General features: G+C 41.2%; 1 protein-coding gene across 4 annotated transcripts in view; it reads right to left on the bottom strand.

The window, feature by feature from the left end:
- SSBP2 (single stranded DNA binding protein 2) overlaps window positions 1–21,638 on the bottom strand; it is a 249,215-nt gene that overhangs the window by 151,101 nt on the left and 76,476 nt on the right. For all 4 annotated transcript variants that reach the window (XM_030568064.1, XM_030568061.1, XM_030568062.1 and 1 more), the window contains one exon: window positions 17,997–18,081. In XM_030568064.1, coding sequence (XP_030423924.1) covers window positions 17,997–18,081 — 85 coding nt within the window. The remainder of the gene's footprint in view (window positions 1–17,996; window positions 18,082–21,638) is intronic.

Genomic DNA, 21,638 nt, shown 5'->3' with positions numbered 1-21,638 from the left:
CAGCAATTGATAGCCTGCTGGGCGGCTGCAGCACAGGGAACTTAGGGGAGTGGGGAGCTGATGGGGGGCTGCCAGTCCACCCGGGTTCCAAGCCCCCACCAGCTAGCTGCAACAGGCTGCTCTTCCTGCAAGCAGTGGACAAAGCAGACGGCTGCCAAACGACGTTGGAAGGGAGTATTTCACAACTTTAAATGAGCATGTTCCCTAACTGATCAGCAACATAACAATGAAACAATATTAACCAGGACAACTTTAAGTGAGGAGTTACTGTACTGTGTTTGTTTACAAGCTAAAGGCTCCCTATATGTCACTTAATGTTTAAGCTAGTTTGTGCCAGCCTTGTCATTGGTACCTCCCTACACTTTCTCATAATTCATTTTGAATACTACATTCCAGGTGTCAATGATCTATTTGTACTTGGTACAAAATACTGATGCTTCTTTGCTTTGACAAGTTTCCTATTTTCTAATTCCAGAGCTGACTTCAGCTTTGCAAAGTGTTATGGGATGCTTGACAGAGGTAAACCACTTTGTGCTGAGTATCCCAGAAGCTCCTGGAGGTGTAGCTTTAACTTCAGTGGCAGCTGCTGGATGTGCAATACTTTTGAAAATCAGGTCACTTATTTAGGTGCTTAAATACGGACTTGGGAGACTAACTTTAGGCATCCATTTTTGGAAGTCTGGGACATAGTGCCACGTCAACAGGGCCCAAATGCCTACCCTTTCCATCCCCCAATTATGTCCAACAACTCCCCATCCCTGACATACTTACATAAATTTTAAAAGCCTTTTAAAATGTTACTGATATTAAACCAAATATCTTAAGAGTCATTTAAATCTAAGAATCCTGTGGCACCTTATAGACTAACAGACGTTTTGGAGCATGAGCTTTCGTGGGTGAATACCCACTTCCTCAGATGCATGTAATGGTATTCACCCACGAAAGCTCATGCTCCAAAACGTCTGTTAGTCTATAAGGTGCCACAGGATTCTTTGCTGCTTTTACAGATCCAGACTAACACGGCTACCCTCTGATATTTAAATCTAAGTTTCAGAGTGGTAGCTGTTTACTCTGTATCAGCAAAAAGAATGAGGAGTACTTGTGGCACATGCATCCAATGAAGTGGGTTTTAGCCCACAAAAGCTTATGCCCAAATAAATTTTATAGTCTCTAAGGTGCCACAAGTACTCCTCATTCTTTTTATTTAAATCTAGGTCTATTGTAATCTTAATACCTCAGCTGCTAATTAAGACAACACTACTAAGAAAACCATCCTCTGCTTTTGTTGCCAATTCTGTTTTGTGAACCATCAGGGGACTGATTATACAAGAATCCTGTTCTCCAAGAACTGGCACCAGGAATCTTGTTAATTTAAATTCCCTGCTGCTTCAGAAGACCAGGACGGCAAGGATAGTTGAGATACATTGCAATGTGCATACTGTCTGTCTTTCAGTTGAGCAGCTGGGTTTTTCCATACTGATTTATTCTGCATTTTGGTAACTGACAGTAAAAAACAAAAACAAAACATAACAAAAAACCCTCATAACAACAAAAAAACCATAACAAAATAAACTTACCAGTAAGACTTATTTTAAAAGATTGACATTTATAAGGAAGGAGGAAATGTTATGTCTGTCAATCTTAACAGTATCCCTTGAGCCTACAGCCTGTGGATCAGATCATACTTCCACTGACAGGGAATGGAAAGACTCCCATTGATCTGAAGTTGAATGGGGCCCTGAATTAGCAACTAAAATATCAAGCAATCTTAAATCTGAACTGAGAAAACTCAGTTTAAAAAGGCCCTATAATATTGTATTTTTATAGCTAGAAAAAGATTTAAAACAAAATAAAGCAAAATGTATCTGTTACTAAAGCAGACACTTCTCAAAGCAGCTTTTTAAGTTAACTGTTTACTTTTTGACTAGAGATAAAATGGGTTAGGACAAGCACCAAATATACACATTGTAAGGGAAGCTGGTTAGCCACCCATATATTTAGTTTGCCTATTACCCTATGTTATAAAATATTCCTGCAACTTTAATTTTTTTTTTTTAAGCTTTAACACCTCCATTGCTTTCAGGAGGCGTTTGAAATCAGCAGGTACACAGCCCTGGGACTTGAGACATGCCTTTTGCTTGTCCCATGAAATTCAGTTCAGCTTTGGCCAATTACTTGCAATAATCCTCAGGAACATTCTAGAGCCAGGACATGAACATGACATTCTAAAGACCTGTCTTGGCTCATGCCATCATCAAAACAGCAGTTACTGCAAAAGGGGTGGGACTGACCATCCTCCTGTGACAGAATATACCCCTGTATTCACACCCTACACACTATTGTAATAATCTTTGTACAAGGTATGCCTTGGAAGATATCATTTGAAATCTCATAATTTGCTGGTCAACACTGTCTTGATAAAATAGGTGTGATAATATTGTATGTGAAGTTATAAAGTTTGCCAGTATGATGTTAAGTGTGCATATTCAAAACTCACATAGTACCAAACTGGTTAAAAAGGCCTGTCTTGAACAAAAGGAGTGTATGTTTGCCTTGATTTGCACTTAAACAGTAAACAGAGTTATCAAGCAGAAAGGGGAAACAAATGAAGCCCAAATAGGTGGGGGGAAAAGCCCGCAGCAGGGTACAACCTTCCACACAGACTCTTTGGCCTGGTCTACACAAGAGGGGTGGGTGAGAAAATCAATCTAAGTTATCCAACTTCAGCTACATGAATAATGTAGCTGAAGTTGACGTATTTAGACCTACTCACCTTGGTGTCTTCACTGTGGTGAGTCGACTGCTGACACTCCCCCGTCGACTCTGCCTGCGCCTCTCGCGGCGGTGGAGAGGAGAGCGCTGGGGGTTGATTTAGCGTGGTTAGATTAGACACGCTAAATCGATCCCCAATCTGGCGGACAGTGTAGACATACCCTTTGTCTCCTAGTTCCCAGCTGGAAATATTTTGGGGGGGGAGGGGCGGGCGGGAACGACGGGACTGGAACTATAAAAAGAAGGTGCAAATGTAACCCATGCCTGCTTGATGTGGTATTCTGCCCCCCTCTAGTTGCACCTACACCATATCTAGAGATTGATGAGTCTGTAACAGCCTTAGCTAAGAGCCATGCAGCCTTTAGCTCATGCAGTAGAGGCTGATACACCAAGCTTCAGAATTCCAGGTTCAGTCCCACCCACTGATGACTGGAGTCTATCAACGTTATGCAAACACTCCAAGACTCCCTATCTGTCTCTAGGTGCATCGCACCAAAGAAGAAAAAGGAAAACAGCCACTGGATTTTGGGGGAGGGATCCTGACCTGAAGAGTTTGGTCAGTAAATCTGCTGGAAACACGTGGGGAGAAATTTTGCTTTAATCTAATATAGTTTGTTAAATTAGGCACTAGTAAGCATTTTACCTTTAGTTTTCTTGTAACCATTCTGACTTATGCCTCATTACATGTACTCGTTTAAAATCTCTCTCTTTGTAGTTAATTAACTTGTTTTATTGTTTCATCAAATCCAGTGTGTTTAAGTTAAACTGTCTGGGTAACTTCATTTATCATGATAAGTTGGAGTATATTATTTCCTTAAAGGAATAACAAATGTAATATTTCTGGGCTATCTCAGAGAGGGCTCAACAGTACAGGACATACATTTCTTGGGAAATGTCCATGACCGGGAGTGTGCTGGCATCATGCTGCAGTATAATCAAGGCTGGTGAGAGCAGGGTATGACTGGTAGGCTGCAGTTACACAAACCCATCTGAGTGAGGCCTGCATGCTGGTAGCTCGCTGTGAGCAGTCCATGTTGGAGGCTACAGCAGCAGGACATTGCAATGCACCACCGATTACAGAATAGAGGTGACACAGCCCTCCACCAGTCTGGATTGTACCTTGGTATGTCACACCAACACACCCAGCACATGGCCCAACTGGCTCATCATGTCTCCCAGGGGCACCATATGGAAAAAGCACCTCCCTTCACCTGCTGAGGGGGAGAAGGGACAGTGTCGAGCCAAGACATGCCCCCCAACCAACTATCAAACCCAGCACATAGTGCTAGGGGCCCATCCTTCCTTCTGGGAAACAGCCTTTCCTGTTGGCAACTAATGTAGTTAGTCCTCTAGCCCACATGGAATAAGACAATGCTGAAGATTCAGGGTTCAAACTTTGGGGGTGGGGGAGGTGAGTTAGGAAATGCCAGATTTATAGTTAACTGTCAACCTTAAGTATAGCTCCTTGTGCTTATGCATTATGATGTGATCTTTAATTACATGATCACATACTATTTTTTCCACAGGATCCTTCCTTCATTCAGTGCACAGCAAGGATGGATGGATGCACAATCCAGTCTATGTGCAGGAGCTACATAGGGATGGAATGTGCTCAGTACAGGTTAAATCTTTAGAAAGTAATGCTGCCATCCTCCAACAAGCCTCTAATGAGCATGTGCAAACTGCAGTTTTTCAAAGGCTTTTAACTAAAGTTGGATGGATTTTCACTGGGAAAGCAAGAGGCGTATCCTTGACACCAAGCTGACCCTCCCACCTGCAGACATCAAGTCTCTGTTCCAAAACATGGAAGCATTAGAGCTTCTCAAAGAAAAAACTATAAGCATTTTTTTTAACACTGGAAAAAAAATATTTTCCCTAACCCAGTCCTATGAAATCACTGAACCCTTTTTTCTGAAACTTATCAAAAAGTCTTCAGACTGAAGCAGACACCCAGCATGGAAAATATCAGCTCAAACTATTGAAGTCTGTCAACATTGCAAGCAACTGAAAACAGGGGCTTATTATGGAAAGTGTTAAACAACCTTAACTATAGGTGTCACTACCAGTGCTGCTTATAATATAGTAAGAAAACTGAAAAATTACATATTTCTTGATATACTTCTTTTAGTGGTACTAAAAACATTAATTTATATATATTGATTTAAAAGATATACCTATGTGCTGAGGCATTTTCTAACAGTTTGGTAAAACATTAAAATACACACTGCATATGCCAAAGCAGTCTCTTGAAATCCCCTTGTAGGACAATTCTTTGCACCACTTTCTTATGATAATTCAGATTCAACACTGAATGTGAGCAGTGTTAATTCATTTTTAAAAATTTAACCATTTAAAATCCTTTCACAGCAGCTCAAGACCAAGTTGTCTTATCATGTATGTTTTAATCCATATTTACATTAGGTTATTTCCATTCCTAGAGATTGAATACACTACTTTTCTAAAGAGATATAATGTTTATACAAAATACATATGATGTAATTAAATCTGTTACTTATGCTTATGATATACATATAGATTAAAAATTGGAACTATGAAAAAAAAGTATGGGAAATATCTGAGAAACCCCATGTAACTGAAGTAATGGGATATTTGTAGTGCATTATCACAAAACAGATATGTGTAGCATGGTGTGGCTATATTATTAGTACAGCCTGTTCCCAGTTTCTTCCCCAGAACAAGGAAATTCTGGGAAACTTCCAGTATTGCTAAACCCAAGCGTTCCAAAAAATCACACATCAGCCCCTCAAAAACCATGAGATTGGCTTAAAAATCATAATAGCAAAAAATACATTTTGGGTTATTTTTCTGGTTTTTAAACCTTTGAAATTTAAAACTGGGTATAACTGGGTGCAAAAAAGAATTAGACAAGTTCATAGATGATAGATCCATTAATAGGTATTAGCCAAGATGGTCAGGAATGCAACCCCACGCTCTTGAGTCCCTTAATCTCTAACTACCAGAAGCTGTGATTGGAGAGAAGGGATGGATCACTCAAAATTGCCTTGTTCTGCTCATTCCCTCTGAAATATCTGGCACTGGACACAGTCAGAAGAGAGGATACTGATCTAGATGGACCTTTGATCTGACTCAGTATGGCCATTTTTATTGTACACTTGGATCATATATTCAAGCTCTTCTGTGAAACCATGAGGATTAGAAACTTACTTTAAGAAAAGAAAGCTTGCATATTCTCACATAATTACACAATTCAAGGAGCTGAGGCTTCAAGAAAATATTGTGGCATTCACAATAAAAAAAAATCACAAAAGTTTACAGTACTTTTTTTTCCAGACAGACCCTGGGAATTGTAGGCTGGACAGCAATGTATGCTGCAAAACTGCTCCCTTTTCCTCTGTAAATGAGAGATCAGGGAAGAGGTCAGACTTGCAGGGATTGTTCCTGTTGAAAAGGCCTGAGAGGAAGCCCAAGATTAGGTGGGACAGAAGGGAAGGAACTCTATGGATTAGGACATTTCATGAACCTTGTTTCATAGCCCTAGGGTGGATATAGCTAGGAGTCAAGGTAACTACTAATGAATGTCTTTGAAGTACTCAAGGCTGGGTTGGATGAATGGACTATAGAAATATGGGCTGGATGAATGGACTATAAGGTGGATAGAAATTTGGCTAGATCATCGGGCTCAATTGGTAGTGACCAATGGCTCCATGTCTAGCTGGCAGCTGGTATCAAGTGGAGTGCCCCAGGGGTCGGTCCTGGGGCCAGTTTTGTTCAATATAGGATTCTATGGGTGGTGTTAGGCTAAGAACCAGAAGTAGCCAAATCCCAGACGGGAGATAAAGGGTTGGTCAAAGGGAATACTGAGGGCTTGGGATATGATTTTATTGGTGGTAGCTTCCTGCTTTGAGGCCCAAGGTCAAAGCTTCCCAAAGATGGTGGAGAGAAACTCCTAACCTCTCCCTAGCATAAAGGCAGGGGAAAAAATTCCTCAGATCCTCAAGGAAAGGCTCTAGCCCAGAGGAGGTAAAAAATGGTTGGTTGGATACATTGCTTATTTTTGTTTACCCTGGAGAGGGGAGAGAGGGAAGTTTGCTGGATTTATTAAATTAAAAAGTATCCAGCTACCAAAAAGTAAACTATCCCTGTACCCCAACCCTGCTCCCCGGCAGAAGTGCTGGGCGGGCAGGCAGGGCGGGAGAAGCCCCTGCTCCCTAGCTGAAACGGGAAGCCCCAGCAGTCTGACTACACTCCCCATCAGAAGCACCAGATGGTGAGGGAAGCAGGCTGCAGTGAGGATGGAAAGAATGGGGCAGGACTGTGGGTGGAATACAGGTGGGAGGGAAGGGGGACAATGGGGTGTAGTCGTGGGAGGAGTCACATGCAGAAGGGACAGAATGGGGGCAGAACCACAGTTGGAAGGGGTAGGGAGGTGCCCTCCCACTTACTCTGCCCCAGGGCCCCACAAAACCTTAATCCACCTCTGTTCTAGAGGAGGAGAAGCCAAGACAGCAGTTGCATCTAATATCAGAAAGGTAAACTCAACCCTTTTGTGATTCATGATTCCCATATCTCCCGCACACCCCAATAAAAAAAGCACAACCTAAAACCCAATAACAAAACTCCACTGAAATAAAGAAATATAAAAAAATTGAAGATGCAATTCAGTAAATGCTGACTTGATGCATATATTATGGGATTGTGTAAAACTACAAAACACTGGGATAATATACAAAACATAGTGAATGCACTGTTGGAACAGAATGAAAATTCTACCCTGGATGCATGAGTGTTCTCTTGAGTATCCCTTCTGAAAATAATTTTACTTCTTCTTACAAATAGAAATTTCTATGTATTTTTTTCTTTTGCAATTTGTTGTATCACACAGCAGCGGAAATCAGAAATGGGTCCATTTGAACATGAACTGTTCAGAAAATACACAGAACACAACCAATGAAGAACTGGTTTCTAGGCTGAGAAATAATTTAAAAACCAGGTACGGTGGGGGTGAGCTAATACCTTTTATCAGACCAACTTATGTTGATGAGTTCTCTCTAATATCCTGGGATCGACACTGTTAACAACAACAATGCATACAACAATGGTACTTTAAAAACAACAAACAATAAAAAATAGACTATTTCTTTTATAGTACCCCCTACGGTCCTGATACTGCAGACCCATAAGTGAGTTGAATGGGACAACTTACATACATAAAATTACTAAAGTTCTAAGTGTTCACAGGATTAGGGCCAAAGATATTGAGCCCGCAATCAGATCTGTGCAGGCAGATCACTCCAACTGGACAGAACTGCACTGAAGTCAGTGTGGTGGGGTTTCACTAGGTTTAAGTGTCTGCCTCTACAAATCTGATTGCAATGCTTGAGCCTGTGTGTGCCAAACTGGCTTGCAAGATATAGCAAGATTCTCCAATACACTCTGTGTACTTTTGTCAATACAGAAAAAGTTTTAAAAGATAAAATTAATCTCATGAATTACATTCTTTCTTACAGATTTCTCACCTATTTAGTTTTACAATAATGTTTGAAATCGATACAGAAGATATCTTCCTTTTAACAACAACATGTAAGTCAGTATCATAATGATTTAAAGAACTGTCTCAATGATCTCTTTCTGGTATTCACATCTATGTTCTTTTTAGGCACCATTCTTAAAAATACTCTTCTTCAGTTTCATAAAATAATCAAATTGAAAGCAAGAATCTTATTACTGCACAATATGCCAAACACAGATCTTGTGATAAGCTTTACTGCTCTGCTAATATTCTAAGTGACTCATTTTAGATTTGCTTAACACGTGCCTGGAAAAAACAAAGGCTTAGAACATCCATCTACTATGTAGTATGATGAAAGACGAATGTTGAAGATCACAAACAGCTAAACAAATAATGCCTTTATGAGAAGTCGTGAGAAATGAACCTATGAGGAGGAAATGCAGGTAAGCCTCTTGAGGGAACACAGATGTCTGTGGTTGAATGGAACTGTCACATTCAAACGTTACACTAAATGTGAAATGCACATTCTACAACACAAGACACAGGGAAGAAAAAAAATCTGTTTCATTTTTAACCAAATTATTGCCTTAATACTGAAGTGAGGTGGAGACTCTCCCCTTTGGTCTTTAATTCACATTACTGTGAAAAAATTCAGCATCAGTAAAAAACTGACATTTAAGAATTAATAGCTAGCCTTTTAGACCTTATTGTGTCCATTTGGGTTAATAACTGAAAAATGTGTTAAGATACATTTTGTTTTTATGTCACTTATTAGGGAAAGTCAGACTTCCTTGATTTTCCATACTTTAACGCTAAAGTTAGGCTACTGAAATATGTCTGCAGTGGATGATTCCTGACATTCCCACTGACATCATGTGAGGAACCCAAGCAGGGAAAAAAATTGAGGGAAGAATCAGGTGCATCTGAGAAGTAAGGTTGCCAATTCTGGTTGTACATATTCCTGGAGGTTTCATCACATTACATAATCTTTAATTAAAGATTAATCTTTAATTCCTGGAGACTTCAGAACAATCCTGAGGGTTGGCGATCTCAGAGAGAAGGGAGCATGCAAAGGGTGCAGATAAAAATCCAGCACGTGGTGGGTATGTTGTATGATCAGTATTAAGGAATCATGCACTGCTACAAAAATACACTGGCTACAGCAGTTTTTCAAAATGAAAAAATATTCATTAGAAGGCAACCTGCATCTCTCTTCTCAGTAACTACTGCAGGAAACAAATGAAATCATATGAAGAATAACATGCCAAAGTAAGAACCCTGGGGGGAAAAGCAGATTATTCTAAAATTTTAATCCAATGTTTGTTCTCTACTGATAAATTAATGTTTGTACAGTACTTTAGTGATGTAAAGTCAGTGCTAAGTATTACCATCAGGAGATCTTTAACTGTAAATGCACAGCATTTTTGTTAGCTAGTTTAATGGTCCTAATATTGTTAAACCATTTAATCTCCACTTTTATTTAAGATATAACTTCATTCAAAGCTATAAAATGCATGTTATTAATGCATATGAATGAATGAGAATGGATCAATCTATGAGAACAATAAATATATGCATCTTACAAGCATTAAAAAATTAGAAATGGTAAAATCAGGTAAGTGGAATTTACTTGTAGATGTTGACATCAGTCACTTCAAAAATGATTACATACTTTCCTTTACAATAGATCTCTTAGGTAATTCAGATTATATTTCTATCAATTATGTTCTGATTCATCATTTAAATTGGTACAGTAGTTAGCAATCAAACTATCCAAATCTCTATGAAACATGAGTATCATGCATAATCTCATTCATTAAAAAAAAACTAACAAAAAGGAAGCAAAGTTTCTAGAACAATTGAAACTGCATCTAAAATGTATCTACATACCAGAGCAGTTCACACTTTTAAACTCTTCTTTTTCAAGTATTAAAATGCACAATATGGAATATGTATACACATGAAAGGTTTTACTCTAAAGATTAAAAAAAAAATCTTTCTTGATTGAAACTTGGTACACCAAGAATATTGCTTCAATCCAAGTGGCAATTGTCAAAACTTCTCAGGTGCTTAAAATTTAACTAGCACAACCTCAATTACAGCAGCAGACATACAACAGTACAATGTGTATATCAAACAAGACTGCAAATTTAAATATGGGTAAACAGATTGCTTTTACAAATGTGCTAGGAATCGACTGTTGGACACTTAGGGATAAATGTGTACTCAAAAACATAGCATTGCAGGAGATTCATAGAATCTCCGAAATATAGGGCTGGAAGGACCTCAAAAAGTTATTGAGTGCAGCCCCTGGAGCTGAGACACAAGTAAGTATACTTAGACCATCCCTGACAGGTGTTTGTCTAACCTGTTCTTAGAACGACCAGTGACAGGAATTCCACAATCTCCCCTAGAAGACTATTCTAGTACATAACTATCCTTATAGTTAAAAAGATTTTCCTAATATCCAACCTAAATCTCCCATGCAGCAGATTAAGCTCATAACATTTTGTCTTACAGTGGAGATGGAGAACAATTGATCACTGCCTTCTTTATAACACCCTTTAACATCTTTGAAGACTGTCATCAGGTCCCCACTCCATCTTCTATTCTGAAGTCTAAAGATGCTCAGGTTGTTTTTTTTTTAATCCTTTCCTTAGGGGTCAGGTTTTCTAAACCTTTTATCATTTTTGTTGCTCTCTTCTGGACTCTCACCGGTTTGTGCTCTTCTTTCCTAAAGTCTGATGCCCAGAATTGGACACAGTATTCTAGCTAAGGTCCCACCAATGCCAAGCACAACAGGACAATTATCTTGCTGTTCTTACATTCAATTTGGAATCCACTATAATCCCAGCATCCTTTTCAGCAGTACTATCACTTAACTAGTTATTCTCCAATTTGTAATTGTACATTTGATTTTATTTTTTTTTTTACTATGTGTAGGACTCTGCACTTGTCTTTACTGAATTTCATCTTGTTGATTTCAAACCAATTCTTCAATTTGTTAAAGTCATTTTCAATTCTAATACTGGCCTCCAAAGTGCTGCAACTCTTCCCACTTTGGTATTATTACAAAAAAATTATAAACAATACTCTCCACTCCCTATCCAAGGTCATTAATGAAAACGTTGACTAGAACCGGATCTGGAACTGATCCCTGTGGAACCCCACAAGATACGTCCTCCGAGTTTGACAGTGGACCTTTGATAACTGCTCTGAGTATGGTCTTTCAACCAGGTTTGCACCCACCTTTTAGTAATTTCATCTAGATCATAATTCTCTAGTTTGCTTATGAGAATGTCATCTGAGATTGTTAACTTCAATAATCCACCAGTAGAGCCAAGCAGAAGAAAATAACAATACCTTGGGATTTATGTCAGTTGCAGTTAGAGCTTGTTGAAAATTGTTAGACAGAACATTTTACCATTGGAAAATGTTGATTCTTCAAAATATTCCACAAGAACATGTACATTTTCATGAAATTTTGGTTTAAAAAAAAAAATCAAAGGCACGTTTTTCAATAAAGTTCTTTTCAACCTTATTGGAACACAAAAAAAAAATCTATATTTTTGTTTTGAAACAACTTTGTTTCAAATTTTATTATATTTTTAATTTTATATTATACCCATTATCTAACCAATTAGAATACCAATTAAGTGACCAGTTAGCATACCAATGAGCAAACCAAGTACTAACTACCAAATCAATTACTAGACCTACTACCTGTTAGAATACCAGTAACAACAACAATTACCAACGTAACCAGCTTACCCATCCACGCTATGATTCATTTCCCCAATGACATAGTAAGACTTAAAACTAAATGATCTTTAGTCTTATAAATTTAATGAAGAAACAGAAAAATAAAACAAACATTTTCATAGTGTGTATGTTTATGTACTTACAGACGTACAATGCTACGACACACACTTCTTGTATAAAAGCTACATTAACCTGGAGTTAACGTTGAGTACATATCAGTATTTTTAAAATATCACAGGAATACGTATCCTAAAATAAGTATTACAAGCTCAGAAAATTCTAAGGCCTGGTCTACACTACGCGTTTAAACCGATTTTAGCAGCGTTAAACTGATTTAACGCTGTACCCGTCCACACAACGAGGCCCTTTATATCGATATAAAAGGCTCTTTAAATTGGCTTCTTTACTCCTCCCCGACGAGAGGAGTAGCACTAAAATGGGTATTACCATATCGGATTAGGGTTAGTGTGGCCGCAAATCGACGGTATTGGCCTCCGGGCAGTATCCCACAGTGCACCACTGTGACCGCTCTGGACAGCAATCTCAACTCGGATGCAGTGGCCAGGTAAACAGGAAAAGCCCTGCGAAATTTTGATTTTCATTTCCTGTTTGCCCAGCGTGGAGCTCTGATCAGCACGGGTGGCAATGCAGTCCCAAATCCAAAAAGAGCTCCAGCATGAACTGTACGGGAGATACTGGATCTGATCGCTGTATGAGGAAACAAATCTGGTCTATCAGAGCTCTGTTACAGAAGACGAAATGCCAAAGCGTTTGAAAAAAAAAATCTACAGGCTACACAGTGCTGCGTGACAAGCATAATGGGAAGCCAGAGACTCAAATGGACGTTCATGGAGGGAGGGAGGGGGTACTGAGGACTCCAGCTATCCCACAGTCCACAGCAGTTTCCGAAAAGTATTTGCATTCTTGGCTGAGCTCCCAATGCCTGTAGGTTCAAACACATTGTCCGGCGTGGTTCAGGGAATAGCTCGCCAATTTACTCCCCCTCCCACGTGAAAGGAAAGGGAAAGGAATCGTTTCTTGATTTCTTTCAATGTCACCCTATGTCAACTGAATGCTGCTGGTAGACGCGATGCTGCAGCAGTGAAGAGCAGTATCCGCCCCTCTCCCCTCCCTGGTGGCAGACAGTACATGCTTGATAACTGCTGAATACCCCTGGCTGGCCTCAGGGGCGCCTGGGTAAAAATAGGAATGATTCCTGGTCATTCCCAGTAGATGGTACAGAACGGCTGGTAACCACCTTCATCATAGCCACTGGGGGGCTGAGCTCCATCAGCCCCCTCCCTTTCATGTGAAAAGAAAAGATTCTGTACTGCCTGGACTATCATAGCAGCGGGATGCTGGGCTCCTCTCCCCCGCACCGCTTAATGTCCTGCCTGGTCTGTCATAGCACGGGGAGGCTGTCTACCCCTCATTTTACGTCACTAACAAGTCACTGTTTCCTATTCCTGCATTCTTTATAACATCATGACACAAATGGGGGGGACACTGCCACGGTAGCCCAGGAAGGTTGCGGGAGAAGGGAAGCAACGGGTGGGGTTGTTGCAGGGGCACCCCCCGTGAATGGCATGTAGCTCATCATTTCTGCGGGATCTGACACGGAGCAGCTGTACTCTCTAATACACTGCTTCTCTAGTACATTTGCCCCATATTCTAGGCAGGACTGACTCTATTTTTAGAAACCATAAAGGAGAGATTGACTCAGGGAGTCATTTCCAGTTTTGCTTTTGCGCCCCCAGCCGACCTCAGCCAGGGGCACCCATGATAGCAGCAGACAGCACAGAAGGACAGATAACCGTCATCTCATTGCCAAATTACATTGGCAGCAGATGGTACAGAACGACTGGTAACCGTCTCTGCTATCATGCAAAAGCAAATGAATGCTGCTGTGTAGCGCTGGAGTATCGCCTCTGTCCACGGCATCCAGTACACATACGGTGACTGTAAAAAAAAAAAAAAGCTGAACGGGCTCCATGGTTGCCATGCTATGACGTCTGCCAGGACAATCCAGGGAAAAAGGACGCAAAATGATTGTCTGCCGTTGCTTTCCCGGAGGAAGGACTGACTGACGACATTTATCCAGAACCACCCGCAACAATGATTTTTGCCCCATCAGCCACTGGGCTCTCAACCCAAAATTCCAAGGGGCGGGGGTGACTGCGTGAACTATGGGATAGCTATGGAACAGCTGCCCACAGTGCAACGCTCCGGAAATCGACGCTAGCCTCGAACCATGGACGCACACTGCCGAATTAATGTGCTTAGTGTGGTCGCATGCACTTGACGTTATACAATCTGTTTTATAAAACCGGTTTATGTATAATCGGAATAATCCCGTAGTGTAGATGTACCCTTAGAGTAATAAGTAGGGTGTCTGAGACAGTGGTGCAGCACAGATGATTAAATATTATTAAGTTACCCTCCTCCTGCATCAAATGTTCTTAAACCTTTCTCCTGTTTCTTAATAGCCAGAGTCAGAAAAAAAATATTAGATTATCTAGTTCATCCTATTAAAGTACACGTTGTTAAAGACGGATTCTCAGGGATAAGAACCAAGGATCACTAACACCCTAAACAAGAATCATTCTCTTAGACCAACAAGGTACATACCTAAGAAAGTATGAAAAAAACAAACAAGCCTTCTGTGGCTTTGTTGTGCCTAACAACTAAAGTTTTTAGATATTACACATATTCTATTACTGAATACCTTTATTACAATCCACCATAATGGCTTTGATGTTATCAAAGCCTTTAAACTGAACCATAGCCTCGAATTCTAATACTGGCAATATAATGTACTTCACTGAGCATAAAATCCTAGCCCCCTTGAAGTCAATGGTAAAACTCTCATTGGGGCAGGATATTTTAAAACATTTGTGTTTTACATCTATTGCACCTAACCTATTAGGCAATACTTTTCCACAATATCATTGCCATATGCTTCAATATGTATATACAATACATTTGTAAGAATGTAGAATCTAAAAGTAGATGCTAGACTTCAAAGTCATATGTTGATATAGTGAATATAATTAAAAGCAGATGAAACATAAAAACGGTATTGGTCCTGTTATATATCATATTGATAAGTACAGAGAGTTAACTTCAATTGTGGCAAAAATCAGTGAAATATCAGATTCACATTTTTGTCACACTAAAGGCTGCACACATCCCAATGATATAGCTTGAAAAAAAAGTCTTACAACAATTTGTTATCCCTGTTATACTTCATGAGAGAGCACAAGTTATAATAGGTAATAGCAATAATAGGAAAATGCATATATTACACAGGCACTGTCCCATAGAATAATTGCAGGTAAGGCATATTTATCATCACCTAGTTATTAACTGTGCCATTTTACAACAACTGTTAAACAAAGCTCTGCTTTTTGCTTTGTGTTTTTTAAGGTAGGGAGACTTCAAAAAGCAATCCATCAATCTCAAATTAAAAACTGACTTTAAAGCAGGTTGACATGGAAAGGATGTGTGTAGATCCTGGTCTCCCTTCTTCCTTCCCTGACCTGCTTCCAACCAGACCACGACCACAGTGACCAGACTAGCCAGACAAATATATATCTGTTTTATGCAAAAAACTGAGCTGATTACTTTTTTGATATTTTTGAATGATGATAATGAACAGACAAAGCAAAATGAGCAATAGGACTGAGTAGCAAACACAGAATAATAGAGATTATAACATTACACACTAGGTATTATTTTGATTCAACTACTGAAATCATCCCTCAGTGCATTTCCAAGTTTAGTATCAACAGTGAACTATTTAATAGGAGATCCTGAAGAAACTTTCATGAGCTTAAGAGGCTCTTCTGGGCTCCAACTCATTTTCCATTTCTCAACATGAAAGTATCCTTCACTGAAGGTATCCTCTCATTACTAACTTACATCTAAGATTATTTCACAATTTTTAGAGTTTCAAAAACCTTTTACTTCTGGCACATCTCCTGTTATGTAATAGGCAGCAAGTTTAAAACAAATACAAGAAAGTTCTTCACGCAGTGCACAGTCAACTTGTGGAATTCCTTACCTAAGGAGGTTGTGAAGGCTAGGACTATAACAGCATTTAAAAGAGAACTGGATAAATTCATGGTGGTTAAGTCCATTAATGGCTATTAGCCAGGATGGGTAAGGAATGGTGTCCCTAGCCTCTGTTTATCAGAAGATGGAGATGGATGGCAGGAGAGAGATCACTTGACCATTGCCTATTAGGTCCACTCCCTCTGGGGCACCTGGCATTGGCCACTGTCGGTAGACAGGATACTGGGCTAGACGGTCCTTTGGTCTGACCTGGTATGGCCGTTCTTATGTTATGTTCTTATAATAGTATAATATTTTACTATAGTAGGTTTGTCACTCTAGAGGCTCTGATTTCCCCAAATTTACTTCACTGAACTCTGTTCCCTTCATTCCATCTGTAGAGCACACACCTGTAACATTATCAGAAAAACTCTGCCTCCAGAAGAGGGGGATTAAATACTGTTCTATTAACAGGAGCTATAAACAGCAAACATCAAAATATTGTGCTCTTAAATAAACAAATACTAAAAGCAGAAAAAGGAACTTAGATTACAGAAGTTTGATCTACTCACAGTAGTACACTTTAACAATTCTATTTCTCAGAAACGCAATTTACCAACTCGGCAAACTACAATGAATACATGGCTGGGTGTTTTCCCCCAATTTTATTCTGGCTTTTTCCTTCATTTTTTTATTGCTCATGAAAGGTGTGGGATTGGTAGCTCTGAAGACCGTTGCCTTGTTATTTGTCCACAAAACAAGTACAACACAGATAGTTGATGTGCAAAATTATTCATGCTGTCCTGCTAACCGGCCTCAACCCTAACAAGAAAAGACAATGTAAAAGGGTGATACAAGCACGATGCCCACTTATTCCCTGGTCTTTTTGCAGAATATGATGGTTAGTGCTAATTGCTACACAATTTTCTGTCAACTAGGAATGGAACCAAAATCGCCTCTAGTTCACATACTGTAAGATACTAAGTAGTCATCGGATGATAACAATTTGGGTCAACATGCAGGATTCAAATGGGTAACCTAGAAGTTAAAGGCTCTTAATCTCATTATCAATCTTCTGATCCATCCAGACTCTGTCTAATAAGCATGAATTTGGCAATCTGTAATAACAGTCTACTTCACAATTATTTCAGAAAATATAATTCCACAAAAAAAGGTAACTGAAAGTAATGATCTGACAAACTGAAAAAGAAACTGAAAAGAAACTCACACTTAAGACTAATACCCTGGCCAGATTTTTGGCCCCACTACAGCTTCTTTGTGTCACTCTGGAGGCACATAGGGGCAATAAAGCCTTCTTAGTCAGCCTTCTGAGGATTCCATCAACACTGATGACATACAGTTGTCACAGTGGCTCTACTCCCTATCCTCACCCCAGCATTAGGGATGTGGTTGGAGAAAAAGGAACATGGGTGCTGCATTCTAGCTACCCTAGTTGCTGGCACAGCTCTTTTGGGCCATAGGGAGACAAGGTAACTGACCAACTCTGAGGGTGCTTTAAGTTGTTCCAGGAGCTGAACCAAAGGGCCTCAAAAGTCGCACACAGCCTCCTTTCCCCCTTATTCCTCCTGTTGTCTTGCTCTGCTGGATCAGATGATTCAGCCCCTTATATTTAACTCACTTCATAATATCTAGTCTAAATATTGTAACATGATACGCTTCTTTAAAAGGTAGAAGGACATTCTGAGGATTTTATGTCCTTTCAAGATGCAAATGTACAAAGAACAATCTCATTCTAAGGCATGTATGGAAAGTAAATCAGAGTACTTGAGATCAGGAAGCTGTATAGCGGATATTCCTTCTTTTTTTGAATCACTACTGCCCAGACATTTTTCTTTGAATATAATAATTAGACATACAATAAACCAAATAGAGTAAGATATATATATAAAAAACTTACATAATCATGAAAGGCTTTAGCTTCACTTGAATGTTCACATGTTTCTCGTCTTTCTGGAGCTGCACAGTAGAGATCCCAAAATACACTACAATTTAAAAATAATGAGTTATAAAAATAGCAAGGAAATAATCATAATATATTGACCTTATATCTATAGATCACCTTCCATCCAAGGATCTCAAAACTCTTTATACATATTGAGACAAGATGGCCAATGTTAGTATGGTGGGTCCTGCGCTTTTCTTGACGGGGGCTAAGATGCCACCCCTTGCTCCTGCTCTTGGGGCTCTGAGGGCCCCGCTAGTGGCCCAGGAAGGTGGTAAGGGGGGAAGTGGGGGAAGGGTCTGGGTTTGCTCCTCACTCTGAGCCACAGCCCCTCTCAACCCCTGCAGGTTCTTACCCTCTTCCCCCTTGGGTGGGGTACCTTCGGTCCTTAGGAGCTGGGGAAGGGAGTCTCCCTCCCCTGCTGGGGCAGGGTCTCCCTTACTTCTGTTCTCTGATCTTTCAAGTCTCACAGCGCACCTCCAAGCTCCAGTCCTCTATCCTTCCTCCTTCTCTCTGACTGCTTGAAGCAGGGGGGTTTATTAGGTTCCTGACAGGGTCTTCATTGACTGCAGGTGCTCCAATTAACCTGTAGCCACCCTCCCTAGTCTCCAGGGAACCACCCCTTAATTAGCCTTGGCCTTCCCCTTTAGCACTCTACCACTGCTCCCTGGCCCTTCAGTATCACATGTCCCTCTTCTCCCCCTTCCCCTGTTCAACATTACAGAGTTGGGCTACTTGGGATGAGAGACAGTGCTTCCGGATCTATGCTATATCTGGAAGTGGAAAGGTTGTAGGAATAGAAACCATCTAGTCACTCGTGCATTCCTCTCCTTGTTTGTGTGCATACACTGGAGTGGGGCATGGTCTGTCACAAGGGTGAACCGCCACCCAAGCAGGTAATACTGTAGAATCTCCATGGCCCATTTAACCACTAAGCATTCCTTTTCTACTACAGTGTACCGTTGCTCCCTAGGCAAGAGCTTTCAGCTAAGGTAAAGGATTGAGTGCTCCTCATCCCTCACCATCTGTGAAAGGACTTCCGAGGCATCGGTTTGTAGGATGAATTCCTTTTTGAAATCTGGGGTTAGGAGCACTGGGTGGCTGCAAAGGGCCGTCCTTGGTCTGTGAAAGCTTCTTCTGCCGCCTTGGTCCACTTAACTATCTCCGGGCCCCGAGCTCTTATCAGGTCTGTCAGAGGCGCTGTCTTTGTGGTGAAGTGAGGGATGAACCAGCAATAGTGCCCCACTATCCCTAAGAATGCTCTGACTTGCTTCGTGCGGATTGGGCGAGGCCATTCCTGTATTGCCTTCACTTTGTTCCACTGGGACTTCACCAGGCCCCTTCCAACTACATACCCAAGGTATCTGGCCTCGGCTAACCCTTTTGCACATTTGGATGGATTAGTGGTGAGGCCAGCCTGTCTAAGAGTATCTAGTACCGCTTCCACTTTCCCCAAGTGCGATTCCCCGTCAGGACTATGGATCACTACATCTAAACAGGCGGAAGCATACTTGGCAGGCGGTCAAAGTAATTTGTCCATCAATTGTTGGAAAGTTGCGGGGGCCCCATGGAGCCCAAAAGAGAGGACGATATGTTGGAAAAGGCCATCAGGTGTAGAGAAAGCTTTTTTTCAGCCAGGTAAATCTGCTAGTAGCCTTTTGACAAGTCCAAGGTGGTCAAGTATCGGGCCTTGCCTAACTGATCCACCAGCTCATCAATATGTGGTATTGGGTAGGCATTGAATTGGGATACCTCATTTAACTGCCGGAAGTCATTACAAAACCTCAGGCTGCCATCAGGCTTGGAGATCAAGGCGATAGGGCTGGACCACTGGCTGTGTGATTCCTCAATTATCCCAAATTCCAGCATCTTCCTTACTTATGCCCTAATTTCTTCTCTTTTTGCCTCTGGTATGCGATATGGTTTTATCATCACCCTTGCTCCGGGACAGGTGACGATATGGTGCTGAATCAGCATCATACGGCCTTGTTGTGAGGAGAACACATCTTGGTTCCGCTGGATCCAAGGGTTGTGAGTTCAATTCTTGAAGAGGCCACTTAGGGATCTGGGGCAAAAATTGGTCCTGCTAGTGAAGGCAGGGGGCTGGACTCAATGACCTTTCAAGGTCCCTTCCAGTTCTAGGAGATTGGTATATCTCCAATTATTATTATTATTTATTATTATAGATCATTTCGACAACCTCTGTTTGTTGTTCTGGGGCTAATTCAGGGGATATCTTTTCTTGCCCTTGTGGGCCATCTGCCTGGGATTGAGCTGGCAGGACGGCCAGGCATGCCTCTCGATCGAGCCAGGGTTGTAGTAAGTTGATGTGGTATATCTGCTCTGGCCTTTGGTGGTCTGGCTGCTTCACCTTATAATTCACCTCCCCAATGGCTTCCACGATCTTATAGGGTACACACCAACTGGCCAGGAGCTTACTTTCTGTTGTTGGTACCAGCACCAACACCCGTTGACTGGTTGAAATTTCTGTGTTTTTGCCCGACGATTGTAGTAGGTTTGTTGGGCCTCTTGTGCTTTCTCCAAATGCTCTCGTACCATGGGGGTCACTTGGGCTATTCGTTCTCTTCTCTGGGCTATGCGTGCAATGACGTTCTTCCCCGGGTTGGGTTGTTTCTCCCATTCCTCCTTCGTGATGTCTAATATGCCATATACTATATATCCATACAGTAGCTCAAAGGGGGAGAAACCAGTAGATGCTTGGGGAACTTCTCATATTGCAAACATCAGGTATGGTAAGATGGTATCCCAGTCTTTTCCATCTTGGGCCACCACCTTTTGGATCATGCTCTCAAGAGTGCGGTTAAATCGCTCAACCAGACCATCTGTTTAGGGATGATAGACCGAGGTCCTCAAGGCTTGGATGCGGAGCATAAGTCTTTCAATACTCTCGACATGAAGGGAGTCCCTTCGTCTGTCTGAATCTCCTTTGGGATGCCTACTCTAGCAAAAACCTGCACCAGTTCTTCTGCGATCACCTTGGACGTGGGGTTTCTTAAAGGAATGGCTTCAGGTACCATGTAGCGTAGTCCAGGATGACAAGTATGCTTTGGTGGCCCCAGGCCGTTCTTTCTAATGGGCCCACTAGATCCATTGCTATCCTTTCAAAAGGAAATTCAATTATAGGAAAGGGTACCAATGGGGCCCTTAACTAAGATTGGGGGCTATGCAGCTGGCACTCTGGGCAGGAGGCACAATAGTGCTGGACTTCTGCCCATACCCCCGGCCAGTAGAACCTCCTTAGGACTTTATCCAGGGTCTTGTCTGCTCCTAAATGTCCCCCGAATAGATGACTGTGAGCTAACTCTAATATGGCCCTTGTGTGCTTCCGTGCCACCAAAAGCTGCTGTACTACTTCCCCCCATATTGGCACAACCTGATACAAGAGATTCTCCTTGATTATATAGTATTGCCCTGGGCCTTTGGTTTTCCCTTCTACTGGCACACCATTTACCTCTACTACCTCCTCCCTCACGTTCACATATGTGGGTCATTGGCTTGGTCGTGCCCAAGACATTCGCATGTGGGACCGATCTGGCCTGATTCTATTGAATTGGGCTCCCCTCCTTCTCCTGGGGT

This window comes from Gopherus evgoodei, chromosome 6 (assembly GCF_007399415.2).
Source record: "Gopherus evgoodei ecotype Sinaloan lineage chromosome 6, rGopEvg1_v1.p, whole genome shotgun sequence".
NCBI classification, from domain to species: Eukaryota; Metazoa; Chordata; order Testudines; family Testudinidae; genus Gopherus; species Gopherus evgoodei.
The sequence above is the reverse complement of the archived record's forward strand: the minus strand, read 5'-3'. Positions and strand labels throughout refer to the sequence as shown.